General features: G+C 40.2%; 2 protein-coding genes across 2 annotated transcripts in view; both read right to left on the bottom strand.

Moving 5' to 3' along the window:
- Positions 1-9752: 9752 nt before the first annotated feature.
- On the bottom strand, positions 9753-11145 carry LOC311503783 (enkurin-like; the record flags this gene model as incomplete). Its single annotated transcript, XM_084566656.1, has 4 exons — positions 10892-11145; positions 10582-10799; positions 10291-10515; positions 9753-9929 (listed from the first exon to the last, which is right to left on the bottom strand). The coding sequence occupies exons 1-4, from the start codon at positions 11091-11093 to the stop codon at positions 9753-9755; spliced, it is 822 nt and encodes a 273-aa protein (XP_084422782.1). The 5' UTR covers positions 11094-11145.
- Positions 11146-25225: 14080 nt separating this feature from the next.
- The window catches only part of fam49bb (family with sequence similarity 49 member Bb), a 33943-nt gene continuing 32974 nt past the window's right edge, over positions 25226-26194 (bottom strand). Inside the window, exon 12 of the mRNA XM_084566239.1 lies at positions 25226-26020. Coding sequence (XP_084422365.1) covers positions 25957-26020 — 64 coding nt within the window. The 3' untranslated portion in view covers positions 25226-25956. The remainder of the gene's footprint in view (positions 26021-26194) is intronic.

The following is a 26194-nucleotide window of genomic DNA, read 5'->3' as shown; positions in this document are numbered from 1 at the left end:
CAGATTGTGTTTGGTTTTGTGGTTACTCCTCATCTGGTTATATTTTACAAATTCATGCAATTTACAAGGTGCAATGTAAAGCTAATATTCATCTCAGCTGACATTTGTATTCAGAATCCTTTAAGAAGTGTTAATGAATTATATACCAGAACATATTGATCAACAAAAGCCTCAAATAATTAGAATCCTGATAAATTATCCAGACAATATTTATTTTATGATGCTTCTCATGTTTTCTCTGTGTGCCATTTGGTTTCCTGCAGGATGAAGCAGACATCTAGGATTTGTCAATAGCAAATGTGATTCTCAAACCGAGGGAGCCTCTCAGCATGATGGGATTTGCATTGGCTGCTCAGTGTTTGATTTCTGCGTGCTAACCTGTGAAAGCTCCCTGATGGCCTGCAGAAGGAGATTGATTGCGACATCACTGCAAACCACTGAGGTGCTCTGATGAAAATACTGTTTAGAGCGGAAGGAGTCGAGGTTAAAAGACTCGTGGCACAGTGGGAGCAGGGGATTTGGGAGTGGCGCTCGACAACAAGCCGCCTCCATGTCTCTCAGACTGCAAAGAGACCGAGACGCTGTCTTTTGACATTACTTATCTGTCATTTACTGAGGATCTCCCCAGAGGTTCAAACCATGGATGGAAACGTGAGCTGGAATTTCTGTTTGGATGTAGACTGAATTTCAACAAGTCAGTCCATAGCTGCTTTCTCTTTAAACATATATTCTCTCCATATTACTCAATGGAAAATACGTAGAAATTAAAATGTGCCTGTTGCGTGACAGAGACTGTATAAACTGCAGCTGTTAATACTGTATAAAGTTCATCAGTGATCTTACTTTATGATGCAAACAGGAAGGAGGATTAAAGTGTCCTAAAAGATAGCTTATTGGAACTGACTGGATCCAGGGTAAGCATGAAGAAATGTTGCAATGGCCCTGAAAACATAAGGCCATCAAGCTAGATTTATGCTTCTGCATCCAGTCTACGTGTACATCTGATGTGCACCCCTCCAGAAATGTAACTGCAGATTACAAAGCACGGAAAATTCGCTTTTCATCTCAGTCAGTTCAGGGGTCCAAGTAGTGGATCAGGAGCAACACAGACATTCAAATCCAATGCTTAAGACCATCTTGTGATATCCAGTCTGAAAGACTTCACACTTCCATTGTTAATCCCAAACACCAGAATGATCTACAGCAGTAAAGGTGAAAGTTGGTGGATCACACTTTCATTCTCAGTCACTCTTTGTCTTTTTCCACCATAACTATTATCTTTCCTCAACTGGTCCTTAACCTTAGAGATGTTCTTCCCAGAACCTTTAAGGTACCGACGCAACCGAACCAACGTCAGAGACCTACTGTCGACCATGCCGTGACCTCTTGCCTTGCCATGTCTGTGTCTGGACCAAAACGTTGCACTTGAACACACCACAAAGACTGCAGCCAATGTCCAGCTGGCGCATAGCTTCTATTCCTGTGTGAAAGGAAATAACTCTACATACCAGCGGGTGGCAGTTTATACGTCATTCAGAAGGTGAAACCAAAAGGGCTACTTTCAGCTGGGAGGCTATGAGGCTAAGAAGAAAAACACAACCATTGTACAGAGCTGGCCTCTCCTGAATAATGTTGATCAGTTGGTCTACACTTTATTCATTCTAGATGATTATGTTGAAGTGAAAATATGTGTGTATTTATCTGTTCAGATGAGAAGGTATATAAAACGAAAAGAGCCTCGTTCAGTAAGTGTAGTGGTCATACATGCCATCTACTGTGGCGTCATTTTACTTTTGTGCATTCGTGTAATTCCAGCTAAAGTAAGTGTTGCTTGAGATTTTTTTAACTCCGGTCCCAATATGATCCACTTGTTCTCAACTGTCATTGTTTGAAGTACCAAAAAGAAACTCGACACAGCACCATAGAAGTCCCACTGCCGACTAGTAGCGGCAAAATTACAGAGCGATGCCGACGCACACGTAGAAATGTTCACTATGGCGTGCATCTAGCTTGAGCACGTGCTCCGCTACTCATTAGCTCAAAGGCTTCAAGTGTTCTTAAATAGCCCTTCATTTACAGCTTCAGTGCTTTCACAGCATTTCATAGAAAAAACGGTCGTCAGTGTTCAAGCTCCTGCCAACTGGCTGGAGGATTATATTCATAAATTCTACTTTTGATCTCACATTCATGACTTTTTCCAGTCTGCTGCTTCAGCCTCTTTGAATCATCTTAAATTAAAATGGTAAAATGATTTCAGTGAGAAACATCACAGACTCAGGACTTCTGAAACCTTTTTCCTACATGTGTAGCAAAGTTGTAGACCAGAACTAAGTCTGACAGTTTTTTGGCACATACGGTATTGATTTGAATCTCTCTTGAGTCCCGGCTGCGACCTTCGTTCCTTGACGTTTATTGATTGTCGGGACAATTGTATGACTTTAAAAACTGAGCGCTCACCTACTTCCTTTTCAGCACATTTTTAAAATATGACAGAAGGACAGGAAGCAAAGAAACCTTTACTAAGTCAATGAAATGAATCGACCCATTATTCTCTCTTTAGACTCTTGTCCGACACTCTTCTTCTGTGGTGGTTTAATAGCGCCAGACTGGAGAATTAGCACCACCAGATGTTTATGTTTCGATTATCCAACTGTTAATATTGGCAAATATGTAAGAAGTAGATTTTCTGGAATTTTGGTTAAATTTCTGGGATGGAAATTTGGCTTCATGTGTTGTGCAAGCGTATTTTTCTTTGTATTCTGCTTATGAGTGTGTGTTTCTGTGTGTTGGAAGTGTAATCACCCTCCTCTACACTCACTACCAGCAGCCCATTACAGAGAAAAGCCCCAGAGGGGTGTAGATATTTGATAAAATGGGTCTAAGGCTTCAGGCCCTTATCCATCTTTTACCTTATTTTCTCCTGCACCCCTTTAGCCCCACTGAGCAAATAGACATTAACAACAACAAAAAAAAGAGAGACTCCAACAGGGGACCCAAAAACTGGAAAAAAAAACACCAGCGGGCACCGAAGTATCCTCATCCTCGGCCCAGACAGCCACATCAAACGAGCAGAGCGGATGATTCGGGCTCTCCATGAAGTCTCACTACTGTACTCTCTCTCTCGTCCCATCCGCCTCGCTGAGCATCTTAAATGGAGCTGCCCATTGACCTGAGTAGGCTCGTAAATCACAGAGATGGCTTCCAGAGGAGGGTTCTCCTCAAGGTAAGAGGGTCACAAAATGGACTTTTTCACTCCTTTTTTTCTCCTGTGCCTCAAATCTAAGTTCATTCTAATCCCACAGCAGAGAATTGGGAGAGAGAGTTGTGTTCGGACTGTTAAACCCGGAAATTAAAAGGTCTGATGATGCTTGACAGTGCAGTGTTAACTTTAGGCACTAAAGAAAATTATTTAAAAAACTATTTAAAATTTAAAGATTTGTTCAGGGCATCTTAATATTTCAGTTGCAGGTGTGCGTGTGCTGGTGTAGATCAGGACTTAGTTCAAATATATTCTAACTCATCGGCACGTCTCTGTGCTTTTAGGAGACGAGCAAAATGTCTCTGAAGAAACCAGCTGATTAGTGAGTCACACCAGAGGGAAATAAGAGGTAATATTTCAGGGTCAGTCACCTCATACAGTGAACTACACTCATACAGCTGCTGTGTAGAAGCAGTGATGGTTGAGGTGATGGGCTGCAGGGAGCTGGAGTTTGTCAGGGAGGAGCTGAAATGCTCCAGAAAAACTGTTTTCTACCCGCCACTTGCAGAAGGAACAAACCGTTCAAGGAAACGTTTCTTGAGCTTGTCAAATGTAATTTATTTCACGTCATTACCAAGTGGTTACTGGTGAGCTGGAACAGGTGGCACCAAATCACAGTAAATCATTCTTAACTTAATAATCTGCATATGAATCTGTAGGCAAGGGAAGCTTACTTGTAGCTTTTTAAAGTTAAAGCAGTGGTTGCTTTTAAGCAGGCTTTAGCTGCATGCAGGTAAAGAGTCAATGTGGAGGACACAAGCTAACATGTCACATCTGCCAGGAAAAAACAACGTCTTTGTAGTGGTTTCAAATAGTTAATTAAGAGTAAAATATCCGGTTGCAGATGTCGGCTCTCAACTCTTGGCCCCAATATCTGTTATCAGTTATCCTGAAATCTGCTGGCTACACCAGAAACATGTGCAGCAGGACAAGTGTCGTCGTGTTAAACAAACACTACAAATCAAAGTTGTTGTTTTTTTCAGCACCCCAGAAATGCAGTGACACATTAACCAGTCGATCCGTATGTATTTGTTTCACCAGTGACAACATCCGGCAACGTTTAAGGAGTGCTTGTACAACACTTCAACGCCTTCTCCCCGACATTGTTCCTGGCCACACTTTTCTCTCACAGAAAGTACTGGGACCATTTCGTTTTACTTAAGGAAACTTTAATTTTCACAAAGTTTTGGAGAAATCTTTCTGAAAAAGTTCAAGCTTTGCAAAAAGTACTCCTGTCAGAATGCGTTAAAATTGTATGTGTATTTCTTTTGGCTTTATATCTATATGAACTGTCGTTTGTGAGAATGTGTGAAGATTGGTGATGTATAATTTTAATCATTTTGATCAAAGCTGCTGGATTAAGAGGCTAGCATAAGACAAAACATTATTCCCTATCTTTGGTGTTTTAGAAATATTTCCATATTAAAAAGGCTAGTTCTTTAATATCCTGTTCTAACTTTTGTTTTTTCATTTGCCACAACAAGACTGAAGGACGACAAACTTATGACAGAAGTTTGTAGAGGGTACATTGGGTAACACGGCCACTGGGTCAGTTAATCTCATCATTATTAATGAAGAAAGTGGTAATTTTAGCTTGGCGGCTCACACCAGTCACTTTGATGCTGGCGCCCACGTACAGTATTACCCAGGGTGCCCAGCAGAAGGTCAAAGCCTGTGAAGAAGCCAGGTCTGAAATATGCCTGTGTTCAGCCTAATGACCCACAGCACAATTAACACTCTGCAGCTCAGCAGGTCAGCGTGCGGATAGGGGCAGGCGTTTATTGGCTGCTGGCTTTGGTTCCCTGGCGGATCCCTGTCACACCCAGCTGATCATCCTCCAGACTGGTGCTGGAGGCGCTCCAGTCTGACACATGCACAGTACAGTGGAGCCCAGCAGCCACACAGTAGGAAGCTGACACACATAGCAGCACAGAGGGACCAATGAGAGGCCAGGGCGCCGAAGAGCTATTTTCATCCTCATGTGATAAAGTGAGGAGCTCTGTTTCGCTTTTTTCAGGCAGCTTCTTGAAAGTACCTGAAAGAAAGGTGTGAGGATATTAAAGTTGTGGAGGCTGACACAGTTTCCCCACATGATTGCGGCATGTACAGTAGATGCTCCAGAGGTCACAGCAGGCAGCTGTTGGGTTGCAGCTGACTGGTCAATATTAAAGCAACTGGAGCTTGCCCTTAAGCTGAACCTCTGGTTATATAACGACACATTCTGTGCTTTTATCACCTCAGCTCACATCCCAAATGAGACAGCAGTGAATTAAAAAATGACGGACCCATTGTCACACCGGAGAGTCGTGTCTTTTGCATCTTCAGGGGCCTGACGGAGGAGAGCCGTTAACTGGGTGTGACAGCTTTCAGGGAGGATGCTCTGCTTTGCTTCAAAGTCACGGAAGCTGCGTGATTTTAAACCCCCTTGTCCTCTATTGACTCTCCGCTCATGCTGTGTTTACTCGCTCGCAAAAGACACGGGAAGGACATTTTGCTGTTTAAGAGAAAACACCTGCACTCTTGCCCATCTGTCCCTGAAGGTACCCCTCAACTCAAATCAATTCTCTAATCAGGAGAAGCAGGACAGAAAACAGGGAAACTCCCCTCAGATTTGAACGGCTCAGATCAGTTTTTCCTCCCATGTGTTGATTGTGCAGACACTGAATGTGCCAGACCCCAAGAAGCAGGTGCGCCTCATCGAAGCCAGATTTTTAGACCCACTGTCTCCTAGCAACAACACCAAAAGAGAAGAGAACCACCGGCTACTGCTATTCACCAAAACGTCCTCTGGCTTTTGTTTGGCAGTTTTGATTTTTTTTGATTTTTTTTTTTAATTAAATCTAGGCCACCACTTGGTTCACTCGACTGATCTCTTTCATTGAACAGAGTTCAAATTAAAACAAACTGTGAGATATAAATGACCTGAGCATGTTTGTTGGTCTTCACTAGGTCATTGAGATGAGTTTTTCCAGACCAGATATTCTGCAGGCTGCCCCTGAGCCAGTCTGTTAATGCATCGTCATCAACAACACACTGCTGTAAGATCATCTACATATTTATTCCTTAGTTTGCTGTTAAATTCTTTCTGCAAATGCAGAGAATATATTTACATTCAAAATATGTGTAAGTGTTATTGATTGAAACAGCAAGACCGAAAGAGATATACATGAATTATTAATGACTGTTACAGATTTACAAGGATATTTTGTGCAAGTTATTTAATCTCTGTTAAGCATTTTTGGACTTGATGTACCTCCCCAAGTCTTTATTAAATGCAAAACTGTTTGTAAGTTCCCAAAAATTTCCTTAATTAAGTGATTGTACAGGAGATCAGCTGCACATACAAAAAAAAAACAACAACAACAAAAAAAAACCTGTAAACAGGCAGAAGTGCAAAAAAATACTACATTAATTAATATTTACTTTGGTTATAGCGGTTATGTTGCTGCCGTTCCTTCAAGAATTGTCACAATTGCTGCTATTTTTCCAGAAAACGTAGAAATGAGAGACTAAAAATGAAATGTAAAATGCAAAACTCTTATAAAACTGGATCAGCCCATGCTGTGCAGTTAAAAACCAAAGAACTTTACTTTCAGTTCTAGCACAGGTTTATACAAAAGACATTAAAAGTGTCACAGGAAACTGTTGAGAAACGTGCTTTAAATGATTCATGTGTGCAGTGGTGCAGCAAGGTTTCATATCTTTAATTAAAATGAAAAACTGGAATGATAAAGATGTGGAAAATTATTTGTCTTGTTTTGAGACTCTACACCCATCCGTGCTACAATATTACCATCCCATACTGGCAAACTATGCCTGATTTTATATAGTTTGTGTGACATAAATGATTATGCATTCAAAAGTATCCAAAACACAAGGCAACGCAGTAATTACTACTGCGTTGCAAAGGAATGTGGATTAAAAACATCTCAGGCATTTGGAGTGTGTTAAGTTTCTAACGCACGAAGCAGTCCGTGTCACACCATGAAATGTTATCCATTGTCGTCATGCCTTTATCACAGAGGCCCGTGCTTGATGTGAGTGCCAGCCTTTTTTTCTCATTGCGGGCCGTCCCAGCAGAGATTAGGGGCCTGGGCAGCTGAATGGAGGCGAGAGGCAGCTCTTTTTTCCCCTGGATGCTTTCAGTCGTCATGAATGAGCATAATTCTGGGAAATGTGCCCCGCGAACTGCAGAGGAAACCCCTAAATCCAGCAGAGCTCCTGAGGGGATCTGTCTTTGACAAACGACTTCCCAGCGGATCAGTGGATGCTGTCTAATAAAAAGGGTGAAGGCTTGATCTCGTCTGTCAGCGTCACGAAGCTCCAATCTCAAAGTTCAAAGAGAATTGATACTGCAGGTAGTTTATCTGCGTATGCTCTCTTATGTATGATAAATGGTTCCACATTAAGGAATATACTGTACACAAGAGATTGTATAATGATATTTGAAGCCATAGTATAGCCCCTGAACAGTGGAGGATAATGATAAAACAAACAAGGTTCACAGTTCTAGCACATTCCCGTCACAAAAGGTCAAACATCAGAAAGCTGCTGAATGAATGACACTGACAGATGCTGTCAATCCTAGTGGGGTTATACTGCCTGTGGTTAGCAGGAAGGCGGGGGGTTTAGGACGGAAACAGACAGCTGAGTAGGCCCGATGTTCTCCAGAGCCTGAACAGCTGAGACCACGAGGGCTGAGGCAGGCCTCTGGGACTCCTTCACGAATAAAGCCAGTTGAGGATAGGGACTCTTAGAGCTGTTCCCTAATCCATTACCTGAAACCTCCACAGAATCGACAAAATGCTGAGTGCAAACAAACTGGCTTACAGGCACCGACCTCATAGGCAGCTGCACTCAACATGGAGGTGGAACGGTAGCAGGATGTGTACTGTATCCAGAGACAATAATGCACCAGTGTTATCACAAACAAGCGGCTCTTCAACTCCTTCACCCGTAATGCTCGAGAACGGTTTACAGTTGCACAACAGATATCCAGCGGTTGTGCTATCTCCAGCAACAAGCATGTTGAGATTAGACAGACGGCACATTTCGGTTCAACAGTCGAACAACATACGTTCAGTTCAGGAAAACCGTTCACCTTGAGGACCTCCCGCTCCAGAGTGAGGAATGCTAAAAGCTCTAAGACATACTTCATGGTTGGGCATCAAAGGATCTTGGGAGTACTTGAATGATCAAGCTTTCATCTCCACTCTGCTCTCTGGTTAAGTAAGCCTTGAGTGAATGATGGGAACACTTTGCAAATCGAGAAAGAACTCGGTGTACAGCAGCTTTATTCTTTCTTTAATTCAGGACCTTGGCTCAGCGGAGGCAAAAACACCTAAAGATGGTTCACCTCCAAACTGTCGGGACAGTTTCCCGCACCACAGGTAGCATGGGATGTAAGTGATCTGAGGAGGGCCTCACTGCAAACCATAGCACCTCAGCACAATAACTCATCGAGGGTCAAGTTGAGCTCTCAATGATGTACTCAGTTACTCTTCCACCTGCGAACATGACCTCTGTCGGCCAGGATCGTTCCGCTGGGCTCGCTGTCCTTCCTCCTGAGAGCTATCTGAGCAGCGACATCTGTTTTCAGGCTGTATTTACAAAACTGAGACAGGAGCAGATTCTGAGAATCCCAGGAGGCTCCTTGTTTGGTCTAGAGGGTATTTCAGCATCCACAGGCCATAAACTGAGGCCGTTAGACGTAAATGAGAGGGGCTTTAAATGACACCGGTATATGGTGTGGAGTGTGTTGAAGAAGTTAGGAAAATATAAAAGACACTTTCTCCTTTTATACCTGTCAAATGATTTTACACACACAAAAGAAAAACATAACCCAGGCAGCACCAAAATCAAATGTGATAAGTGACCAGTTATCAGCAGAGGTGGGAAGTAACGAAGTACAAATACTTCGTTACTGTACTTAAGTAGATTTTTCAGGTATCTGTACTTTACTTGAGTATTTATTTTTACTTTTACTCCCTACATTTGTACACAAATATCTGTACTTTCTACTCCATACATTAGAAAAACAGGCTCGTTACTTTTTTAACCTCCACGGATGACAAGACGTAAAAGACATGACATGATCGGACATGACTAGAGCATCGGACTAGAGAAGGAAAGTCGCTGATGCGCTTCCTGTCTACTTCTTCTACTGCCTTGAACACGGCTTAAAAACAACAACCCAATAATCCTCAATTTATTATTAAAAATTATCCAGTGCTGATGCAGGACCTCTGGTCAGTTGAGTCTAGATTATTCTGCTAGAACATTTAAATATATATATATATTTTGTTTGGGCTTATATGATTCATAAGATAATTGTGACAAATGTAAGCCTACATTATTTAATTTATTTACATGCCTGTGATTTCAAGCTGAGGTGCAGGGTATGTGATCTGATGTACTATGAAAAACTAACACTTATGGTTCAGCTTCACAGATCCCAGAAAAAGCAGTAATAATAAAAAATTATTTAGTTTTATTAATTATTATTAGGTACATAGATGGTTTTGAATCTCTCAAAAAGCTCGATGTCCTTCTCCAGCTGCTTCATTTCTTCTTCCAGTCGCTCCTTCTGGGCTTTCCTTGCCAGTGTGTAGATGACACGAGGGAGGCCCTGGTACTCACGATGCAGCTCATCCAAGTTCTTCTTCAGGCCCTGGATTCAAGGAAGGAAACCCATCAATGTCACAAGACAGGCAGGGCGATAATTCAACTGATTCATGGCTGTTGTTTAGTAAACAGACATTAGACAGAGGTGTTGTCAACAGTAGAGGAGTGCTAAAGAGCTAATTCTCCAGCGTGGGTCAGAAATATTTATATTAGTCCTATAAAAGCCTCTTTTTAAACTAGTAGAAATACTGACCAGAAACTATGTAAAGAAGTGTTTTTCCTAAAAATGTTAAATACATGAAATCATCAAATTCATGTCCTGTCCTCTGCCAGTCGGTCAGATGTCTGTGCAATGCCCTGCTGCTGTTCTTAAAGAGCTGCCATTGTGCAGCCTTGTGTTTGAGTACCTCCAGGACGGTTTGTCGTTCCTCATCTGACAGGTATTTCATGGTTCCCTGTTCCTGCTGTTCTTTGACGGAGTTGTTGATCTCCTCCGAAGCCCTCCGTTGTTCCTCGATGCGCTGCCGCAGGTACTCAGGTACTTGACCATAATCCTGCAGGTCGGAAAAGGAATCAGGCACCAAAATATATAATTTTATCACTAAATATAAACATGAACGTATTCTGTGTTTTCATATGTATGACTTTTTTAGCACTCAAAAAAAAAAAAATATTATGAACAGTACTATAGGAAATACCTTTTTCATTATGTACTTGGGGACAAGTCCTGAGTTTTCAAGGAGCCGTTTGTGTCCCTTGTGGGAGTCCACATTTGTAGGCTGTGACTTCCTCGGCACTGCTACAGCCGTCTTCACAAAGTCCCCCTTGGTGTGATTCGCCATTGGTAGGTTGTCAGTCCTTGCAGGAACCGGTGGTTTCCTCACAGTGAAACGGGCGTCTTTCGAGTGCTGCGTTTCTGAAAAATGAAGACGGAAATATAAAGGTAAGAATCTTACCACTCAAACAAAAAGCCACATGCAGATAAAACAGTCTAATATAAGGACTCACTGTCAGGCAATTTGGGCTCTTTTGAGTGCTTCTTGAGGTATTTATCTGGAGATGGCATCTCTTCTTTTGCTGGCCCCATCGTTCTCATCTCATCTTTGCTTGACTTGTTCTCAAGGACAACAGCTGGCCTGAACTTGGACACATACCTTGAGAAAAACCAAACAATCACAACATTTAAACATCTTGTCAGAGGTTTGCGCATAAATGATATCAGTCAGTCACAGTAAAACTTCTACTTATTAGTTAGCTCTAACTTGAAGTAATTTTAAAATAAGCCAATAAATCATAGTTACTAATAATAATTTCTTGACTAATTGCTTTAAGGCTATACAGAAATTATAAGGCTAGAAGTACTTTAGTTAAACCCAAAAGAGATTGTCTTTTGTTGACTTCGCTAGCTGATCTCTTAAACGAAGTTATCTAGCTAGCTAAGAAAACGTAGAATAACTTACCGTGGAGCTTTTTCAGTGTCATCCTCTTTCTTTGGAATCCAATTGTAGACGCTTTCTGGTGGGTAATTAACCTTAGACATCTTTAGAAACCTCAAACAAAACACAGACTGTACGATTAAATCGATACCTATAGATACACAGTAACGTTAAATGATGTACAATAACATGAGCCAGCATTATTTAAAAATTAGCATGACAACAAAAATGCAGACAAGTTGCCAGGCAACCAAACAGCAAATGTTGCATTTCTGTACGGTCGTAAAATACGTTATTACGTCTCTCTGTCATATCTAAAAAGGGCCTTACATCAGGAGATGATGATATAGAGACTATTATAAAGTTTTGATTCGACAATCTTCAATAAAAATATATCACAGGATTTTTCTTCCCTTTGTGAAACCGAAATTTTAGTTATTGCCATTTGTCAAGTAAAAACTCGCCAAATTATACATTTTATTTATTCAATTATACATTATATTTTCAGGTACAGATGAAATGAATACTGTTTTAAATGACCAAAATACAGACTAGTTGACATAGAAACAATGCTAACCCTCAGACTAGTCCTTTTAAGTCATGTGATTCATGACCTAAACAAAACGCAACACTCGTTAGCATGATAGCCTGTTGGCGAAGCTAACAGCATTTGTGTTAGCTCTATATAATGGTGTGAGACACGTTTAATGCGTCTGCTGGAATAAAACACTTGCACAGTCCATTTATGCCTTTATCTGTGATTACTGATTTGTGAAAAAAACACAACATCAGTGCATGAAACAAGCTAACAACGAGCTAACAGCACATTAGCTGACTAGCAATCCTAGCATGAGCTTGGACACTTGTTCTACATTCAGAAGCTACATTGTGTTTGTAAATCTAAATGTGGAAACAACATAAAAGATATAATGTGTATATGTATTTAAACAAGACTTTGATAGCTTTGGCCAGTATTTGAAGAATAAAGAGAATACCTCCATAACATAAACAATGGTTAATTTGGACATACACAATGACTTATATGTATGATGTTCAAATTGTTATGATGAAAATTGTTGTTGTTCCAACTTGGGAGCATTAACAACAGTTTTCCTAGTTGGAAAATTATTTTTCCATTTTTTTAATATGTCTTCTGTGTGGCTTTCTTACAGATTGGATGTAATTTTGATAAGTGTGTGTAAATGTAAGCTACAAATACATTAACAGTAAGATCTTTTTTATTCAAGGTCATTCCTATTGAAAATGCTTCTTCCCTATTATTTATTTCTTATCTGATCTAGACCAAACATGAGCCCTGTGAAAAACATTGTGTCGTTTCGTATATGACTCATTTACTGGATGTGAATACGTCATGTTTGAAGAGGTTTGTTATCAGGAGCAACTCTTACAACCAATGCATATTGTGTGATGGAAGTTGTTGCAAAACACAACAGAGTATTATCTGCATGTGGGTTCAGGAAGGTTGTCTTTATTAATAACAGGTTTAAAAAAGTTAACATCTGGATAAGTACACTGTTAATAGCTATAATAAGTGAAACCCACCAGAAAATTATTTAACAGTATACAAAACGGTTGTGTTTGATGATAAGTATTTTTGCTCAAAGTAATGTTCTAGTATTTTGTTAGTAACAGCCAATCTTGGTGCCTAACGATGCTTCCAAGGATGAAGAGGCTGCCATGGTGGACCATCTGGACGCTGGACGCTGCACCACTCAGAGGTGAAAGATCGGTTTAAGGGGATGCATACTAAGAAGAGACGGAATGATGCAAGAGATTGTTTGTGAAAACAAAAACAGACAAAGCTGGGTGTCGGCTTTGCCACCTTCTAACTGCTTGTTATTTAACCTCACCAAAAGAGAAGGTTAATATGTCTTTAGTTTCTACTCCATCTAAAATAAATGTCTTTGGGCTGCAAAATCAAAGAGGATCAAACCTCCACAGAAAGTCTTGGTTCCAAATGAACCTGGTAGCTTCTTGCTAATGACTGTTCAGCCCAGACGGGAACACAAATGAATAATAAATCAAGCACGTCACAAAGGTGCAAAGGCATGAGTCCTGCAGGGCAACAAATGGCTCATCAAAGTGCTGTCATCCCCACTGGCATGGCCATGGAGAGGCAGCAAGGTGTGACGGAGGCCGCTCCTGGACCGTGCCATAAGATAATGAGAGGAGGCGATTGGAGCGTCAGATAAGAGTGAAAAACTCTGATGTGGCAACAGTGTCTGTTGAGGTAAGGGAAGCGTGTTATTTTCAAAACAGGAACACAGGTGGTTACTCATGGCTGCATGCATGTTCAAATGATACACAAAACAGTTGGGTTTGGGTAACGTCTCACCTTCAGGACAACAGTTCAGGCAAACATTTGTTATAGGTGCTCCTTGACCTCGAAACATTAGTTGAACCTTCTTTAGCTTCTCTAATGTGACATATCCTCTACTATAAGTGAAGCAGAAGATCAAATATAAAATCTTTGGCCTCACCTTGGTCAAAAAACACAAAAAACAAAAACTAATAAATCATTTAGATATCGAAAAAAACCTGCAGACTTGAATCCAAACACACTCCTCCATTAGGATTAAGTTGTTTTATGAGCTGTGACATAAGGTAATTAATTGGATTTATAACAACTATTATAAAGTTACAACTTTTGTATTTATTAGTGCTTAAATAATCATTTGCTAATTCTTTATAGAGCAGTTTAAAACCAATACTAAGAGGCTGCCAGGATGAATAAGTTCTCAGTAAATGTTTTTTTGCAGTAGGTCAGAGGTCAAATCTGTCAAAGGTATTTGTCACAACCTGGCAACCCATAAAGCTTTAGTGAATGATTTTTGACCCATCAATAAAGCTGATTGTACAGCTAATAAACATAGCACCAATGTACCAGTGCATTTACAACCTATACTGCAAAATTGGCCAACAGAATATTTTAATGAATAAGCACAACCGTGGAACCAAAGAAAACAATGCCACCTTGTAAAGGTACAAAAGAATACTAACAACATAAAGCCAGTAGTTAAATTGAGCAGAAAAGAGCAGACTGAACCAAGACGATTAATTTTCAGCAGGGTGTGACAAGGCATCGAGAATTAAATGCAAATATTTACTTCCAGCTCCGCACTTCCATTTTAAACTGGGGTGGCACTCCTGCAGGGACGGGCAGGTCAAGGAGACCTTGCGAGGAGACGCATTGAACTGATGCCGGCAGGCGGCTAGCGGATCTGGGCAGCGACGAGGGGAGATCTGTCTGACTTTAGTGTGAATAAAACATGCCGTGGCATGTTGGTAGCGACGATCGAGGAGGCCCACTGCATTATTCATGTAGAGTAGCAGGCGAGGATGAGGGGTTGGTGGTTGGTTGAGGAGGGGTGGAGGAATAAGGGGTGGTGATACGCTCTGCAGGGACATGTGAAGGTGTAAGGGTGTTGCCAGGCTGTAGAGAACCAGCAACCAGGCTCAGTCAGTTATCATCACCATGATGCTGCCCTCACACGCTGACAGTCATCTCCCTTCTCATTACTGCGGGCTGGAATAAGCAGCAATTTAAGATTTTGATTTATTAGTGGAGCAAGAAGATCAACCTGTTTTTTAAATTTGCAGTTAAAGGGAAATGACCACAAAACTTAATTAAGAGCGTAGTCAGAGGCCATCTCTGATTAGCCACATTTATCAGCTAATCAATGAGGGTGAGTGATGAGGATGGGATGCGGGTGTCTTGAGCTGTGGTAGTGTGTTATCCCAACCTCACTAACCCCAGAGACGGGGTTCTCCCATAAGAGCTGAATCAGTGTTTTCCCTCTGCAGCGCACAGCACAGCAGAGACGAGGAAATGTGTTCCAGTCAGCAGCTCTTCCCCCAGCCGGGGAGAGGCCGTCAGACAGAGCTGCAAGCCAAAGCTGATGCTACTGCACCACCTGCAGGCTCACAACCAGAGCAAGGGAGTGTGTTACGCAGTGGGTGTGAATAAAAGTCAAAACGATCTTGACATTGGGAGGTTCTCTGCCAAGTACATACAGTATTATATGTTAAACCAAAGAAGAAATAAATGAACGCTTCTCCTTGTAGATGAGGAGAGAGTAGTATTATGTTTTAAAAGAAGCTTTAAAAGAAAAGACAGCTCGTTCTCGATGGTTACTAATATTTCAAAGAAGTCAGCAGCTGTAGTCGCATGTGTCCATTCGTTTCTCTCGTGACACGCCCTGCAGAGTAACAGGTCAACGATGAGGGTGCTGCTGGTGAAGCCTCCGCTCTGAAAAAATTATGAGCAAGTCAGCAAGTAACATGCAGCTTTAAAATCCAGCGAGCAGAGCTGCAACTATTGATTACTTTTATTATTGGCAACGTAAAAAGAAATCACTTGAGAGTCACTTCTTTTAATGTTTTCTGTGGCCAAAAATCAAAGGTGTAACATGAGATATGACAAAGAGAAGCAGGAATTTTTTTTCCCACTATTACTGTCCAAATTGAAGTTGTCAGGGGTCAGTTGTTCAAATAGTTGCCAAATTGATAAACCAACAAATAAAAATATTTATTTGCACATTTATTTTACAAAAAAAAGCAGACACTCGCAAAAATAAAACTGAAACAGCCCTTGAAACAAGCACAAGTGTCAAACCTCACGTGCAAAATTCTGCTCATCCATGAGTCTTTTTTTAAGTTGGACACGTATTGCTCTTCCCTTTCTAGTAATGTAAGATAACCCTGTTTCAAGAAGGAGGTGGAGAGGAGCAGCGTAACTGGTGCCAGCAGGACTTGATTACAGTAATATGAACGCTCAGTAGCAGCTGGAGCTTCTCGGCTAAAGTCAGCAGCGTGCCGCACCGGTTGACACACCCATCCCTTTCCTTACAGCATAAAACATGCACATGCTGCCTGGTTTCTAATTCAGTATAAATATACTCCATCAGCCGGAGCCACATTGTTTTTCAAACTAAGTCTGAACAAATTAAAGTGATAAGGAGTCACATAATCGTGCATATCTTTTCTCAAATATTTGGCCTCAAGCTTGATATACTGATATTTACTGACATAATTGTTAAGCACAGTAAAGGCATTTAATACTGTAAATGTCATGCATTAGTTAAATTGAGTATTAACGTTAGCTTAGCATTTAGTGGGCGTGGAGGGAAACTGCTTGCCCAGAAAGCAAACAAAGCCTGCCTATAAAATATTTAAATGCCCTTAATAAAGCTGCTGTGTAATCTCACAAAATATCAAAAACCATAAGCAATGTGCTGTACAAGAAATATCTTTAGCTTTGAACAAACTGATTGGCAGATTTTTCCAGCGAAGCTAGCACTTTGCTCCCCCTTCCCCTGCAGCTTTATGCTAAGCTAAGTTAACTCAAGCTAAGGTAGCTTTAGCTTTAAACAAGTGGTGTATCATTGGTTGGGGTGTTACATGTGCAAAAGGAGCTCTGCATTTTCAAAATGTCCGACATCTCACTGGCCACATTTTATGGGAGCAAGAGATGTAAATAGTTGAAAAACATACATTTATTGTGGTTCCAAGTGGATATTTGATATATTTTAGTTAGAAAAGGGTTTTAACTAACCTTCAAACAAGTTTTATTCATATGCACAACATTTTAACCACAGAGCAGTATACTTTTAGTTGATGTCTCCTGTGGTGGGCATTGGGAATTTGAAAATTTGATTGAAAATTGAAGTTGGATTACACCCATAGTGATCCTATTTGGGTCAGGAGCAACATATAAGATTAGCAGTTAAATACATTAATGTGATGTTATTGTATTTGATTGACAGTAGAGATAAGTCTTGAGCATAAAAGAAGAGGGAAGAGAGTTATTTAAAAAAAATAAAAATAAAAATTAGGAAGTAAATTAAGGAACGGCCTCTTAGCTTGAATGTATGCACACCATAATTCAAGTTGTTCATAAAGTAGTAAGAGCAGTGACAGATAAAATAGGATCACAGCCTCCTGACACAATCATAACATCAGTCGACATCTTTGCCTTGCCTGGCTCCTGTGGTGGTTCCTGCTTTTCATGTGTAGGGCATCAAGTAACTTGACTGCAGTAAAGTACCTGACAGATGTACAGGTGTGCTGCTGTTGGGACAGAGTCTGCAAAGCGGGGACTTAGAGTAAATCCAGTACTTCGAAAGGCAGAATGTGTCCCAAACGGAACCCAAGGGTAACTTCTTTCTGTGTGTGACAATCACAGGAAACAGCTTTTGGGACTAGCACTCAGAAATATGACTCCTGATGCATGAATCCTTGAATTGAATAAATTGTAAGGCTGATGACAATCCAATTAAGGGTTTAGGTTAAGTGCCCAAAGTGGACATTTTGAAACTGCTGATTTCGTATTCTGATCATTGATCATTCAGAATACTGCCATAAAAGGTAAACAGCGTTCCAGTGGTCGGATTGGTCGGATCAGACAAGAAAACAAAGAATGTAAAATCTGTTGTGCACTATACTGTAATATAAAATGTTATTTACACCCAATAGACTTTATGCTAAAATCTATGCTAAAATATTATGCTAAAATTACAGAAATTCTCAAACTTTAATTTTGCTGGGACCCACGAGGCTATATGCTAAAATGCATTTTGTTTTTCTGCTTCCCCATTTACATTCTTAAACTGAACTAAGCTAAGATAGTTTTAGCTTGAAACAGGCAGATATGCTTGTAGGCAGTTTTTTTTAGCTTTGAGAAAAAAGCTATCCCCATTTCCAATCTTTATGCTGAGCTAAATTAACTCACGCTCAAAATAGCTTTAGCTTTAAATAAGCTTTAGAGGCGCTTGTAAGCAGATATTTGATAGCTAAGAGACCTAGGCTAACAGTTTCCAGTCTTTACGTTAACCTGATCTAACTTTAGCTTGTTGCTGTAGACAAGCAAGAAAATATGCATATTCTCCAAAATGCTGCCTTCCTAGGTAAAGCTAAAAGTTTATTTGCTGAAACTTGTGTAAGATGTCCTGAATGCGTTTCCATAAATTACGCTAAGCTAACTAGCTGCTGTCTCCACCTTCATTAATGTTGCGAGGGTCTCTAAAATTTCCACACTGTCATACTCAACATGTTCTGTTACCAAGAAAAAAAAAACTGAACTATTTCAACATTTTGTCTTAACAGGACAACCACTGAAACACAATAAGTTGGTGGGACCACACCAGCAGATTTCACACACAGCGGGGCCTCTCATTTGAATGTTGTGTCGGATATTACTCAGTGACAGGATGGCTAGAGACAAACCTCCATGGTGGAGCCCGTGACCACAGTTGCACAGTCATCAGGACTCGGGCCATGATTTATGGTCCGACAGAGAGACAGAAAACGGTCGACTCCCTTCAGGACCTCCGTCTAAGGAAATTGCAATAGGTCTATCAAAACTGCAAGTGGAAGTGAATGTGGGCATGACAGTTTTGTATACACAGACAAAAAAAATCCAGTCCAAACCAGGCATTAATCTGGCCAAGCTTTGAGGTTATTCTTGGTTCTGAATCAAGCCTGTCAAAAATGGAAAACATCTGTCAATATGTGTGAATGACCAGATGATGGATTTAAGCCCTACATTTTAAAAATACATACTTTAAAGGAAACATGTGAATAATGACTTTGCTAATACCTAATTAGTATTCATTAATGCTTTGTAGAACAGGGAAAACATCGCTCTAAATGGGCAAAGTCCACCACACAGCAGGAAAAGCACAGGGGTAAATAATGACATGGCTGCTAAACGATTGCTACGCACCATTTAGGATTGCATGGTGCACGTTGGCCTACGTAACTGCTGCAATGAGAAGTCAGAATGACTGCAATACATAAATAAAACTACCTGGGAGACAGTAAACACGATATACGTCTGTTTTCTTTCTGTGACATCAAGATGACGGTGACACACCAAGATGACGGTTGGCTGTTTTCGGGTGTCAGGTCGTAGTGAATGCCTGTGTCCCTATTTTTTAATTTTGTGGTATGTCCCACACCAGATTACAACAGACGCAATGAAAATTAAAAAACAACAAAGGTCAAAGGATTCAAAGATTTTTTTTTATCTCATTGTTACCTGTGAGCATTCAAATACACAAATATTTCCACAACAACATCATGACCATCAGGAGAGACCAGCTTCTCTTAGCTTCCTAGCATCACAGCTAATAGTAGCTTCTAGAAGTTCCCTGGTTGTTGGCTGTAGTCTTTGTGGTGCGTTCAAGTGCAGCATTTTTGGTCCAGTCGTGGTGACGTCACAGTCACAGTAATTCTCTGACGTCCAGGTCTTAAGACTCACATTAGCGTTGTTGTTAGCATGCTAACGTTTGATAATTGGTGCTAAACACAAATTAATTTATCATTGATTTTGCAAGCACTGGGTCTAAAATAAAAAACATTTTTCACCATATTTCTAAAACTTTCATTCATCCAGTGGGGTTCATGAATGTTTGAGGTAAATCTCACAGCAACCTATCAAATAATTGTTGGGATAGAGTCATGGACCAGACATTGGCAACCCCAGAGTCACATAAAACCAAAAAGGCAAATTATACAACGTAAAATAAATTAGTAAACACTGATAAATCTGTGATTAAATAGAACCATGTTAAATTATTAAATGCATTTTTAGAATAGATTACAAAACTTCCTCTTTCAAGAAAAGGTACGTTTAACATTTGTGTCTTTTAAATACATTTCTTTTGACTCTTTTCAGTGGCTTAGAGAATAAACAGCAAAAACTTTTTCTTGAAAAACTCCTCAAACTCCTCAAACTAAGGCCATTTAAACAGAAAACAGCACGAATGTTTCACAGCTGCAACTTTTTTGAATTAAAGAATCCATTTATTTATAAAATACTGAACAAAATCTTAATTAAAATAACATACCGTGTCATATAACATATTCAAATTGTTAGCTTTGTTCATAGCTTTGTTAATATTCCAAAACAAAAATTTTAATAGTTGCTTTTCCATCTGGTTTTAGCTCTAACTTTTATTTTTAATAATATTAATTGACGTTATTACAATTTCAACAGTAATCTTTTACAAGGAAAATAAATGAAAAGTGCTGTTTTATTTGAGTATTATGTGGAACATTTTAGGATTATTAATGTCACATCACTTTAAATCTTGATTGTTTTCCAGATGTGAAACGATATCTGTCTGCAGAAGTTTACAAAAACAAAAGTGTAAAGCTTCAACTTTCTTTGACAGTGCTTTAGAGGAACTCGTGCCCCCTTCTCTGAGGTGTAGCAATACTTTCACTGACTCTTAGTTCCCGATAAAGCGCTGAAGCTTTGCCCAAGCAAATAGTCCTATCTGCTCAACGGACCGAGATTACAGCACTCTTGGTTCAGTTTCGCTGGCATGAAACGTGATCCTCAATGAGCCGTTGATGTTTTGACACGACTGATTAACTAAGACTCCCCCGATTAAAGCAACGTGCAGAAGGAAGTGGGATCCTGGGGGGTGGGAGGGAGGGCTCTGCATCTGCGACAGTGTGTTTGTGTGTGAAAGGGGTGGTTGAGAGGGTTGGCGGGGTGGTCTCAGAGGATAGCCGTTGTCTTTCTCAGAAAAGTGAACTTGTCTCACCCAAGAGACAGATGAGCAATGTGTTAGGGCCTTGTGGTTTATGGACAGAACTCAGTTCTCAGGCTGCTGGGGTTTTCACTGGAATAAAAGAAGAAACTCTTTACTTGGAAATAACTGACAGTTGTGCCAGTTCACTGTGACACAGTAGTCCAAATGTCAAACCGTCAAGCATCACTCCGACTAAAAGGTGTGTTTAGAGAACGACTCACAGACAGAGGCCGATTATCCCTACAGAAGCTGTAAAGGTTTAAAATGACGCTCTCTCTCGTTCTCTGCCACCTTTCACTCATTATTAAATACAACAACCACAAGCTGTGACACAGTAAACCACACGGTGACTACTGTCCCGGAGGCCTCTGAGCGATGGGGGTCATGAGAAGGACATGTTTCTCTGTGAGGTGTGACCAACAACATAATTCACTTCCTCTGGACGCCTCTGTACGGCTCTATGTTCCTCCTCCAAGTGTGAACTCATCTTCTGGAGGCTACACTTTAATGTTTACTAGAAGAACGCAAAGTTTTGTGACTTATTTTATCCACAGAGGAGGAATCAAAGGATCAGGATGTGTAGCTGTTTTGTTACTTTCCCTATGGGGTTAATGACTATAATAAAACCACTGCTGCATCATTTCTTTATAGAAAACAGCGAAATGGGTGACAAATTAAAGGAAAGGATGATGAAATTAATTTAGACAATGCAGATCTCAACACAGGGATTGTCTTTTGGAAAAACGGCCTTCATCCCTCCAGTGCATTCTGTAGATTTAGAGAATCTACAACAAATAGCTGAGGCTGTTCTTCCTTCCTGTAATTTGTCACCAAACTATGTGCAGAAAGGTATAAATAGAAAAATAACCACCCCGGTAACGACCTAAACAAAGCAAAAAAAAAAAAAAAAAAAAAAAGAAGGAACAAAAAAATCCAAACAAATCCGTATGGAAACAGTTTCTCAACTGGGTCAGTGCAGAAAAATATATTTTTAATATGCTCAGTTTTTGCAAAAACGTAGGCGCGATAAAGGAAAAGGGAAAGCGACTGTGATCAGATGCAACACATTTTATTTCTGGCGCTCTGCCTCCTCTAAGACTGAGCACGTTAAAATGATTATCCTCCACTTATTAGCAGTGATAAACTCGTGTTTCCTGTCACATATTTGCTGTAAATGAGCGTGTAGATTTCCGTCATACTTCGCACATAAAGAACTTTTAATACCTTGAAGTCAAAGGAAAAAAAAATGTCTGTGAGGAGATGAGGTGTTGACATTTTAAATAGCTTTCAGGACGATGTCTCTTTTTACTTCCTTTCTGCTTCTCCCCTCCGCTTCTACCTTCCCTCCAACTGGGACTGGATGTCCCTGTCTTCACATCCACATCTCTTTTACTGTCTATTCAGCGCTTTAGAAATACTAGGACTTCTAGGTAAGAAAAAAATCACCTTAAGTTGAAGGCTTTTTAAAAATTTTAATCTGTAAAAAAAAGATAAGTGTCACTTCAATCCATTTATCTATCTACCACTTATATTATAGGGTTGTGCAGGAGCTGGAGCCGATCCAGAGGCAGGGTACACGCTGGTCGATGGTCCTTTCTAACAGCTAACATGAATACACAACCATAGCCAGTCAACAATTAACCTGGAGCCAAGCAGGCACAGGGAGAACATGCTAACTCTGCAAAGAAAAGACCACATCGCGGTCAGGTTCAAGCCCAGAACCTTGTAGCTGAGTGCTATCCACTGCCCCACATTAAGTTGAGTTAACCCTAATCACCACCTTATCATCTAATCAGAACGATAAATCAGAGGGTAAATACAGTAAGTCTTCTAAGGATGAGAGATATTATTTAACCAGTGGCTCTACTAGATTAAACATTGCAGTAATGAAGCACAACAAATGTTGAATTCATTTTATTCATAGTAAAACCAGATGGGCTCTTCACAAACTTTCAAAAAATGGAGGTTGCTTTCTAAGAGCAGGTATGGTCCCGGTTCTCCAACCTGAGAGGAAAGGTTGTCTTGGTGTTCGATTAAACACAGCAGCCCTCCTGCCTCAGAAAGGGTTCATTCATCTGGACAGTGGAGTCTCTGCAGCAGCCGATGATGCAAGAGACAGGAGATCAGCTGGCGCAGCGCAAGGTCGCCGCTGACCACTGCAAAGAAGTCGCAGCCATCCTGTGAGCGCTGCTTGCTCTGCAGCCACATTTGAGCTGCATCCATTCACTCACCCGCCCCTCCCCACCCTTTACAACTCTCTCCCTCAAGGACTTTAAACCCCACCCCAAGATGAAACCACTTTACTTCCTCCCGTCTCCTCCTTCGCTCCCTCCTGCTTCCTTCCTTTGCCATGTCTGTTAGTGCAGTGATGCTGCAGAGGACACACCCATCCACACTCTGCCGTCTGCCTTTGACCCTGAGAAGTTGTGCAGATAGTGCCGCAGTGGCCACACATGACTGCCGTGCTCCACGCTCTGAAGAAAAGAGGAGGGTTAAAAAAAAAAAAAAAAAAAAAAAAGAAAGTTAGGGCAGTGAAAGAGAATTTAAAAGAAATTTCTATGTGTCTTTCTTTTTTACTGAGGAGAAAACCCTTAATATGTAGCGAAGGGATAATGGGTCCTGAAAATAAAGATGAGGACTTGTCACTGACATCGTGTAATTATGTTTCTTAATGAGCCATTAGCTATAGCTGACTTTGAGTGGCCCTAAAAGGCAAAAAAGAGGGCAGCATGAGTGAATGTGTAAAATGGGTGTTTTTCATAAGCAGGCAAACAACATGCTGCTTGTTGTTGTGTTAGGTTGATTTTTATATTTATTTAACTCATCTTTCACAAAGCTGGAAATCAATCGTTGATGTTGACTCACTTAAAGAAACCCACCGGCCCACTAGTTTCTTACTTTAGTGTGTGAAGCTACATATGAAAGCATAAAGATGGGAAAAGCCAATCAGGGTCTGCTCAGAATGCAACTAACAGTTAAAATAGTTAATTTCATCCTTATAAAAAAATTAAAAACACATCTTTTATGGCTAAATCAAATATACAAACAGTGTGAATGTGAAGTGTCTGCTCCTCATGAACTTGCAAAGAATTAATGCTGCCTTCAAATGGAGCTTATGCTAATGACATGAGAAGTCGCAGACACAGTGCTTGGTGTTCAGCTCTGTTTGCATCCAGAAGCCATGATGCAAACAGTTTAATGCAACTTAACGCAAGAAATCCAAAGGCATATGAATTCAACATAGCATTTTTGTCAGCAAACGCAATCGATGAACTCAAACCTCAAACCTACGAGGTCGTAAATATCACAAGAGGACACTATTCACATGGACTTTTCTTGTGAACACGCTAAGCACGACACTATTTAAGGACAGTGATCCGAGTCCAGCTAGTCTTGTGTTCAAAGAGTGAAACAGGAAATAAGGAACTCCATCAGATCAAGATGCAAATTTGACCACTAGCTGCCGAATTAAGCGACAGAAATTTGTAGCTGTAGCTTTTAGCTAACGTTTCATTTTTATGACAAAATAACAGAGGCTGTTTTGTGTCATTCAGCTGTATTAGATGCTTCATTTGGTCTTCCCCTATCAAAGTATCATCATCACTACAACTCGCTGCAAATTTCTTCCTGCGTGTACGCTCCTTTATTTCACTCAGGAGGTGGAGGAGACCCAAAACAGAGCTAAAAGAGATGAAATACTGGAAATATTCTTTATCAGCTTACTAAAAACCTAACTTTAAATGAATTATAATGTTGCTATGTAGCAGCTACTTAAAATCCAACAAATAAAAATGTCTCATTATGCACTTGGATTCCACAATTTTAATGTTGCAGCAGTCAGAGAGTTTATTTAAACTACTTGGGAGTATATGCTGCTAAGTAGCTTTCCCTCCATATTATTTTGAATAACAACAATATATTATAACTTATTCTATAAGGTTCTTCTGTGCATTACTTGGGAACATGAATTAAAAAAAATAAACAAGCTAACAGTTCCCCCTTGTTTAGTCTTTATGCTAAGCTAGCTGCTGCTAGTTGTAGTTTCATGTTTAGCTTTGGAGTGAGACATGAATGAATCAGTGTACCCACCAGTGACTTCAGCTTTAAATACTTATATTAAACCAGCTGATCTCATTTCAGAGAAAACTTGAAAGCCTGTCTGTGTGTTCTGTTAATCAAGACAATTGATCAGAGATGTTTCTTCCCACTGCCTGTTCTCTGGTTAAAACACAAATACCTCGCTACGTGTTCACATGAGAAAAAACTGACCTTTGCAGTAAAAGTTCCTCTCAGCCGTTCGGGGGCGACAACAACAGATAAGAAACAAAACCTGACGAGGTGGGTTGTAGAAAACAAGAGTTCTGCTTTTAATTTCTCCAGCCACAACATACTGATCATTTACAGTACACGCTCCCAATTTTAGTCTGATTTTGCACACATCACAGTTTAAAGTTTTCAAATGAAAAGAAAAATACAACACAGCTATGAAATGAACAACCATATGCACAAATTAAAACCTATAAAAAATATAAAAACAGTACTCTTACATCTTGACAAGTACCATTTCAATAACAAAACATTTCATAATGCACAATCGAGCAAATTAAACTGAACCATCAGGGTTTTCTTTTTAAATAGAAGGAACAGACATCATTTTCATCATGCAGAGGATGTAATTAAATAACAAATCAAACAAAAATAATATATATATACTTCTCTATATATCTCTCTTTTTCAAATTTTCAAGTCAAAGCACTCCCGTCCCTTATATAGGGAAAAAAACAAGACATGTTTAAAAACACCAGAGGATCCACAATGCTTTCATTAGCTGCCATCGTCACATGGCCTTTCATCGAAAACATCTCAGCAACATCTTTTTGGCACAGAAAAAGACGTTCATAATGGCAGTAGCATTTTGCATTACAAAAGAGGGCGGAGCTGTTGCTCTTTTTTTTCCATAAAAAAAAAAAAAAAGCCAAAAACAGACAAAAAAAAAACAAAAAACAACATTCTGTGCAGCGACATCAGTCAGGAGAGAGAGTGGTTTCTCCCCAGCAGTTGTAGCAGCTCAGTCCTACTGCAGCATGCTCTTGATAGTCTTGTTGGTAGAGTCATCATTCAGATGCTTGGTTGTGTACCTGTAGGACAGAAATATTATGAAGCACACAGTATGTAGAGGAGTACAATCAGGAGAATTGTTACGGTCTCTAAGGCTCAAATAGACACATAACATAAAAGGGACGCCAGACAACAATTGGAGGGCCTACAAAAAGACAATTGAAAGTGTAAAAATTGAGAATATTACTACACTA

This window comes from Chelon labrosus (genome assembly GCF_963514085.1).
Source record: "Chelon labrosus genome assembly, chromosome: 18".
NCBI lineage: Eukaryota > Metazoa > Chordata > Actinopteri > Mugiliformes > Mugilidae > Chelon > Chelon labrosus.
The sequence above is the reverse complement of the archived record's forward strand: the minus strand, read 5'-3'. Positions and strand labels throughout refer to the sequence as shown.